This window comes from Centropristis striata, chromosome 9 (assembly GCF_030273125.1).
Source record: "Centropristis striata isolate RG_2023a ecotype Rhode Island chromosome 9, C.striata_1.0, whole genome shotgun sequence".
In the NCBI taxonomy this organism is placed as follows: domain Eukaryota; kingdom Metazoa; phylum Chordata; class Actinopteri; order Perciformes; family Serranidae; genus Centropristis; species Centropristis striata.
In genome coordinates, this window is record NC_081525.1 from 40,340,256 (window position 1) to 40,348,640 (window position 8,385).

The following is an 8,385-nucleotide window of genomic DNA, read 5'->3' on the forward strand; positions in this document are numbered from 1 at the left end:
GAATACCTTTATTATAAAGTTGTTTGTAATTTTATAATTAAAAAAATAATTGTTTTTTATTTTATTTTATTTTTTTATTAATTTAGACAAAACACAACACAAATCACCAATGGACAAACACAGAGAGAAAAACAAAAAACAAAACAAAAAACTCAGCAACAAAATCACAAAACCAACCCAAATAAATAAATAAAACCACAATAATAAACAAGAACCTTAACACATCAAAACTAAACAAGACACAAACAAACATCAAACATAATTACCACATAAAACATACAGTATATCAGTAAACTTGATAACCTAAGAAAAAAATAAAAAAAGGGTTAAGTTAAAAGCTTCCACCTTTCCAAATACCGTCCAACATCACCATTCCTATTAGCAATATAACCTTTAAAACAAAACAAAATACAAAATAACGTTTAATAAGCATCCTAAATTGATTAATATTCAAATAATCTGCATTGACAGCTTTAAAAAATAAATCTTTTCCCCAACAAGATAATTAAATTAATAATATAACTGCTTGTCTCTGTAACATCACCTAGTATAACATGTATATTTTTTATATATATAAAAAATAATTGTTTTTGGAATAATTAGACTAATTAATGCCAGAACATCTCTCATTTCGGAAATGCATGTTGGTTCAGGTATTTGAGTATAAACTGGCTGACAAATCTGTTGTATGATTGATCCTCCTCCTTCTGATTGTTTTCAGCTTGTTTATAACAATTTTCCATTAATAAGGAGCTCTGCATGACTGTGTAAAACAAACAGTGTGGATACAATACTGTCATTTTGGGCTGAATTACCATTACTGGACTTATAGCATTTACTTTTACTCACCAACATAATTTGTAAATGTAAGTGTTTAAAGTGTAAAAGTCTGTTCAGTTGTATTAGTTATGATGACGGCAGAGGTTGATAGTTTAACTCAGTATAACATGAGGCCAGCAGAGATCTTTACAATAGTTCTTGGAAGCAAAAGGGTAAACAACTCCCTTGAAACAAATAGAACACACAAAACCATGTAATCTGTGGAAAATGAGTATGCAGAATCAATGATCTTCAGGTCACAACACAAAGGGAGATAGTAGAGAGCTGTCTGATCTGACATCATGTGAAGAACCTGTTCTCGCTGCTCTGCGTCAGAGACATTTCTAATATCTTCACATCAAAGGTTCCACTACGTGTTACTGTGCATCATGTTCACTGCTGACCTAATGTGATGTTAAATAAAACTAACTCCAGTTAGGATCTGTCAGGATATTGATGACAACCAGACAGCCAGTCTAACAAACAGCCGTCCATAGTCTAAAGACACTTATCCAGATTAAGGTTGAAGCAGTTTATAGAGACAAATATTCATATTAAAGACTTTAATTCAACCAGCAGGATCAGGTTAAAACCCAAACCTTCTTTATCTGAAAAGACAGTGAAAAATCTAGAAAAGGGGAAACAAAAAAACAACAATGACATTTGTGATAACATGAAATACTGACCCTTCTTAGAAACACTGCACTTCCAAGAATCATGCATCTTGTATGATGATGTAAGTATTCACACAACACAAGACTGCTATGTTACTGTTTTAAATATAAACTTAATAAGCATCTCCGATTATTGTCTCCTCCTTTAAGGTTATGTTGTCACTGCAGCTGATCTGTCAGCAGGATTACGTAAGAAGCTAATGGCACAATTTTCATGTATTCTGGAGTAGATGAGAATCATGAAGCAGAGACAAACTTTTTTTAACTTTCGTTAACATTGCACGTTGAGCAGCATTCATATGGAGTCAGAATAATTGGAGAACTATTCTCCTGTTCATATTAATATCTCAACTCATCAGTTTCCTTTGCTCTTTGATGCCACACAAATACTGAAATCAGCTGTCAACGTAGTTCTTCTTGTAGTTTCCATCTTGTTAATGGCTTAAAGATCATGACACACAAAAGAGGGAACAACTTCAGAACTAAGGAAATGATCAGTTGGATCATGTGATGGTCACTCACTGACTGCACCATTCTAGTTTTCTTTTCTTAATGTATTTTAAGGACATTTGTTCTTTCTCTTGTCACCATGTGAAATACATCTTCAGTAAGTTTATGTGAGTGTGGCTATAGTTTCTTTTTCTTTCTTTAGACCAGTAGTTCTCAACCTTTTTGAGTCGCGACCCCAAATTTAAATGCATGTTGTCCGCGACCCCCACTCACTGAACACAATCTCACACGCACAGTTCAGATCACCCAAAAGACACAAAATGACCAATAAAAGACACAAATGACCAAAAAAGACACAAAATGACCAAAAAATGACCAAAAAAGGCACAAATTGACCACAAAATGATAAAAAAAAGACACAAAATTACCAAAACAGACACAAATTGACTACAAAATGATTAAAAAAAAGACACAAATTACCAAAAACAGACACAAAATGACAAAAAAAAAGACACAAAATGATAAAAAAGACACAACTTGTCCAAAAAAAGGAAACAAAATAACCAATATATATATATATAAAATATTCCTATATTATATCTATAAACTGTACATTTCTCTGAGTGGCCCCCACTTTTGTACAATGCTAAATTTAGAAATATAAAAAGAAAAAACATAATTTTTTTAGAACCATCGGAACAGTTTGAAAGCATCTCTGTCCAGAGCTATATTTTAGCCATCTGCTAAATTTGATTAGACTTTATTTTTCTGCTAAATGTGAACAAATAATTCAAAAGCATTTTCAGGCTTGCATGTACTTACATTATGGTTGTTTCAAGAATGGAAGACTATTTTCCTGTGACCTTAAATCAGTTTGTAGTAACTTGCTTCTAGGTATTTACAGTCAGATCACAGGATCAGCCAAATGTACTTCCTTGTGATGTAGAATTTGGAATTGATTTATGTGGTGATTAGATACCTTGTCAGTGCTGAGTTTAGGCCCACGCAACAGCTCAAACACGTAAATTGTTCAGAACTAATCACTTTCTGCACGGGTGTCTTGAGGCTCCAGTGATGCTGTAGCTGGAGGGCCCACATCAGGATATAAAACCAGGGGATGCTGCTCTGAACCACCAGCAGACTACTGGGCTAGTTTCATTGCTTCCTGCAGTATCTACCACTGAAAGAACAGCTAACATCCAGAATGGAGTATCACAATGCTGCAGAGATGAACGGGTCTGACGACTATCTGAACATATGCAAACATAATAATTTGTGCAGAGAAGAGAACGACTCCAATGATTCTGCTGATGCTAACAAGCTGTCTCACATTGAGAAAGCTTACAGCACCATCCTGAGCGAGCTGGGCGAGGACGTGGACCGGGAGGGACTCCTACGAACGCCACTACGAGCCGCCAAAGCCATGCAGTTCCTCACCAAGGGCTACAAAGAAACCACTCAAGGTCAGGACTCTTCTTTATGTTCTTTATATTGTTGGAAAGAAAACTGGCAGTAGAGCTAACTTCATACAATCTCAATACTAAAGACTTTTCATGTTAGTTTAGAAAAGAATAACGGTATTTTGAATTGAATTGATAACTAGCCTACAGCACCACCACACACTGCAAAAAAAGAAAAGTTGAGTGAACTAAAAATTTCAAGGCAACAAACTTCGATAAAATTTCTAGTTGGACAATTAAACTCAATATTTTAAGTTTTGTTTTTGAGTTTGGTCAACTCTGAATTCAGATTTTTGTCAACTCAACACGATTGTAACGCCGCTATGAAATGTCAGCTAATGTTGCGACCACAATTTTGAGTTAGCATTGATACGCTAATAGCTACTCTAGTAGCTGTAACAAGCAGCGCCGCTAGCGTCAGTTAGCCGCTAGCGCCAGTTAGCCGCTAGCGTCAGTTAGCTGCTAGCGTCAGTTAGCCGCTGGCTTTCGCTAATGTGCGAATTTCACCGCTTTCCAGCATTTCCCAACAAAGAAATAAGAGTTATCAGAACTATTGTCCCTTGTTGTGAACCCCAACTTAAAGATATAAGTAACAACAACTCACCAACTTGTTTTTGAGCAGACAACTGGCTTCCTTTGTTGTGCTAACTTACATTATTGCCCTAAATGTCAATCATTTATATTTCCAAGTTTTACCAACTCAAATCACTGTTTTAGGCCAAAAAATACAAGTTGGCTTTTTTTTGCAGTGCATGTTGAAGGTTCGTTGTCCTGCTGTCATTTCTGATTTATGAAACATTAAAAGTGAATAAATTATTTTTTTCTTTGCTGAATGCTCGGTTCCTTTACATCTATTGCTCCAGTATGAATACAGAATGTAAAGCTAATATCAAACCCACAGATATCTTAAACGACGCCATCTTTGATGAAAACCACGAAGAGATGGTGATTGTCAAGGACATTGAGCTGTTTTCTCTCTGTGAACACCATCTGGTGCCCTTCTTTGGCAAGGTAACTATTCATGCTCCCATAATTATGTATTAATCATAAAAATCCAAACAGATTTTGATATTTGACAAAAATGTAGTGCCTTTTATTAATATCTAAACATAAACACACAAAGATCTCTTACATCTGGTTTGTTAAGATTACTGAAGAAATATTTACTGAGCATTACATTTTACACAAAAAATATATTTTCAAACGTCTACTTCTCCGGCATAATTTCACCTAGAGACTCCATTTAAACTTTAAACAGTAGACACAAGTCTTGTGTATCGGTGTATTAATCCACGTTTCGATAGGTCATCTAGTTTTTTGTCAATCCCTGTTCAATGACCATGATCATTTTTGGAGAAATTCTGAGATTATAATGGGTGTGTATTGCACGGAATGTTCGTGTCACAGTGTGTGACATCATCGCCAGAGTGTAGAGGGAGAGAAAAAACTGTAAAAAAAATAAATTTGAAAACTGCGCTCCAGGCCGCAAATTCCACTCTACAGAAATAATTTATACATAGAAACGTAGGAAAATTAGTCTTCTCCCTCACAATCCTCTGGTAAAGCTGTCAGAGTTATAGTTTGGGCGTAGGATGCACAGATGCTCCACCAACACCACCAACAGCCTCATTGGCTCCCATATTAAAAACGCAGGAAGATTTCTGAAAAAGGGAGATGTAACAGCTTTTTTTAGATCGCTGTAACTAATCTATTTTTTCATTTTTCTTTAAAAAAACATATGTAGACGTTCAGGAAGAACTCAGGACGCTCAAAGTGAAGTCGGATCAATGATAGGTATTATGGTTTTGCCAAAAATGATTTCTGTTCGAGGCCAGAAATTCCAGTCTGTCCACCTCTGGCTGCTGTCACTGTTCCGGTACATTGGCAGTTGGTGGCAGTTAATTCTGTTGATTGCTCTTCTCTGATTGCCTTTGATCCTTTGATGTGATTACAGTTACAGATACACACACACACACATTAGCGTAAGCGTGCACACTCCTCCAGATACACATGCTTCAAACACACACGCACATTTTGAGGTTAAAGGTCATAGGTTGCTGTATAAATAAATACTTGTAAAGGAATGCTTGTTGTAGGTGTGCTCCTTGTATATTATATAGTATCATAACATTACTAGTATTAATTGTTATAAATCTCTGAAGAATCTCATCATAGTGTACACACACCGGCAGTAGCCCCCGTGGCCCTTTCACTGTTTACCCAGAGGACATTTTCTAGTTTAAATATATTATGTTATTTGTAAACTATACTTTCTTTACATATTCCAGGCTCATATAGCATACCTCCCAAACAAGAAAGTGGTCGGCCTCAGCAAGCTTGCTAGGTAGGTGAAACAAACACACACACACACACACACACACACACACACACACACGCTCATCACTTTCATTCTCTTCACTTTTTTCAGAATTGTTGAGATCTACAGCAGGAGGCTTCAAGGTAAAAATAACTGCTATAATACTGTATGAATATACCTTTCTTTTCTTTACTAGCTTTATTTTTTTAACTTTCTATTGCGTGTGTGTGTGACGTGTAACATGTTGTTGTCTCCACAGTTCAGGAGCGTCTAACCAAACAGATTGCTGCAGCCATCTCTGAGGCGCTGCAGCCTGCTGGGGTCGCCGTGGTGATTGAAGCTGTGTGAGTATCAGCTTTGCTTTTATTCATATCAGACTGTACAATTAATGTTCTGCTGGAGCCACACACCACCACTAATCACAGTAGATCAGAGGTGTCACACTCTGGCCCGTGGGCCAAATTTGGCCCGCAGTATAATTATATTTGGCCCGCGAGGAAATACCAAATGATAACCAGAGCTGGCCCGCCGGTATTATACAGCGCAAATAATACTACAAATCCCAGAATGCTCTGCTGGTGTTTTGGCTTGAACACAGTAGATCAGTGTGGAGCAAACTGAGCAACAATTAAAGTGTCTTTATGCACTTTTTCTTGCTAGTCCAAGGCTTGAATGGCTGCACATTCATTGAAGGATATTATTATTAGTCATTTGGTTTATTATTGTTATTTTATTCTTATATTTATTTTTAGCCTGTGGAAAATGATTACTGTTAAATTTAAATTTAAAGAAGGCCTCATATAAAATAAAGGGACATAGGATTTTTATTTAAATTTTATTTGAGAAATGAATGCCATTGATGTGTTTGTTTGTTTTATTTGATATTCGATTTTGCATGTTTGCAATATTAAGTTATATCAAGCTTTGCTTGTTCCATTTCGTTTGTACTTGTTTAGGTCCATTTTTTCAATAAATATCAATGTTGGCCCGCGACTTTGTCCAAGTTTTAAATTTTGGCCCACTGTGTATTTGAGTTTGACACCCCTGATGTAGATCTAAATGTAATTGTATTTGACTTTATTATTTTCTATTATAATGATATTGTTAGATAGATAGAGATGTACTCGAAAAAAATGTTTGTGGTTATTTTGACAATTGATAAATAGGGAATGTTTATTTTTGTATCATTTTGATTTTTTTTCCAAATCTCTACCCTTCAAAGTCTGTAGACTACAGCCCGGACACATATTGTTGCCTTTAACAAATATTCACTCAACTCAACTAACTGTTCTGCCATAAGAAGAATGTGAAACCAAGATTGGACGTAATGGATTTTGTGCAAATGATTACTGAAGCAGTTTAAACATTTTTCTTTGTTTTTCAGCCACATGTGCATGGTGATGAGAGGTGTTCAGAAGATGAACGCCAGCACTGTTACCAGCGTCATGATGGGAAGATTTAATGACGATCCCACGACCAGGAAGGAGTTCCTGGACCTCACAATTAAGAAGTGAAACGTGTTTCCATGGGCAGACAATGTAAACACACAATCAGCTGTTGACTGGTGCATCTCAGCCAGCTGAGCGTTGGTGGTGACTCATCTGCAGCTGATATTTTTGTATTTGTCTCTGTCAAAACCTTCATTTTGTGTTTACGATTTTATTGTCATACAAATACTTACAATTTACTATTAAATTGTCTATTTCTGTTGATTTTATGCCACAGTGGTGCTGTTGTTTTGGCTTTGAAACAAGACAAGACCAATAAATCTTTAATGATTTGCTTTAACATGTTCTTACTTCTCATTCTTTCAATGTGTTTTTTTCGAAACTGTGTTTTAGCATTGATACGCTAATGGCTACTCTTGTAGCTGTAACAAGCAGCGCCGCTAGCATCAGTTAGCCGCTAGCGTCAGTTAGCCATTAGCATTGTTTAGCCGCTAGCTTCAGTTAGCCGCTAGCATCAGTTAGCCGCTAGCTTTTGCTAATGATCGAATTTCCCAACAAAGAAATAAGAGTTATCAGAACTATTGTCCCTTGTTGTGAACCCCAACTTAAAGATATAAGTAACAACAACTCACCAACTTGTTTTTGAGCAAACAACTGGCTTCCTTTGTTGTGCTAACTTACATTATTGCCCTAAATGTCAATCATTTATATTTCCAAGTTTTACCAAATTAAATCACGGTTTTAGGTAAAAAAATACGATAAGATTATTGTTCACCAGCAGCTGAAAGACACACATTGGATGCATTTACATGTTTGCCAGGTAGAATTGTTGAACAATATTTCTAACCTCTTTACATGTAATTATCATGTCATTAAACGTGATTCCTTAGTCACCCTGTGATGAGATCATTTACTCAACAGCTCTGCAGAGACATAATGCAACCAAATAATCTGTAAATAATATCAGTACTTATGAGATTACCAAAGACACAATCTGTTATAACTGTAGATGTGAAATATAATCTCTTTTCATTTGAAACATAAATCTAATAATATAATGTATGCTACTGCAGATCCATGCTGTTGGAGGATCTGTTGAGTTTAACAAGATAATACATAAATAAAATACATTTCAACCTCTACTTTCATCTACTTCCTCTTTTTGCTGCAAATATTGCTGAAATGATCATAATCTATATTAGATTAGAAATGAGAAT

At 35.8% G+C, this 8,385-nt stretch overlaps 1 protein-coding gene across 1 annotated transcript; it reads left to right on the forward strand.

Moving 5' to 3' along the window:
- Nucleotides 1-2,635: 2,635 nt before the first annotated feature.
- Nucleotides 2,636-7,495, forward strand: LOC131977924 (GTP cyclohydrolase 1 2-like). The gene is made up of 6 exons (XM_059341401.1): nt 2,636-3,406; nt 4,305-4,414; nt 5,692-5,747; nt 5,832-5,863; nt 5,980-6,064; nt 7,105-7,495. Exons 1-6 carry the CDS (start codon nt 3,148-3,150, stop codon nt 7,232-7,234), a joined length of 672 nt encoding a protein of 223 aa, XP_059197384.1. The 5' UTR covers nt 2,636-3,147; the 3' UTR covers nt 7,235-7,495.
- The last annotated feature ends 890 nt before the right edge of the window (nt 7,496-8,385 follow it).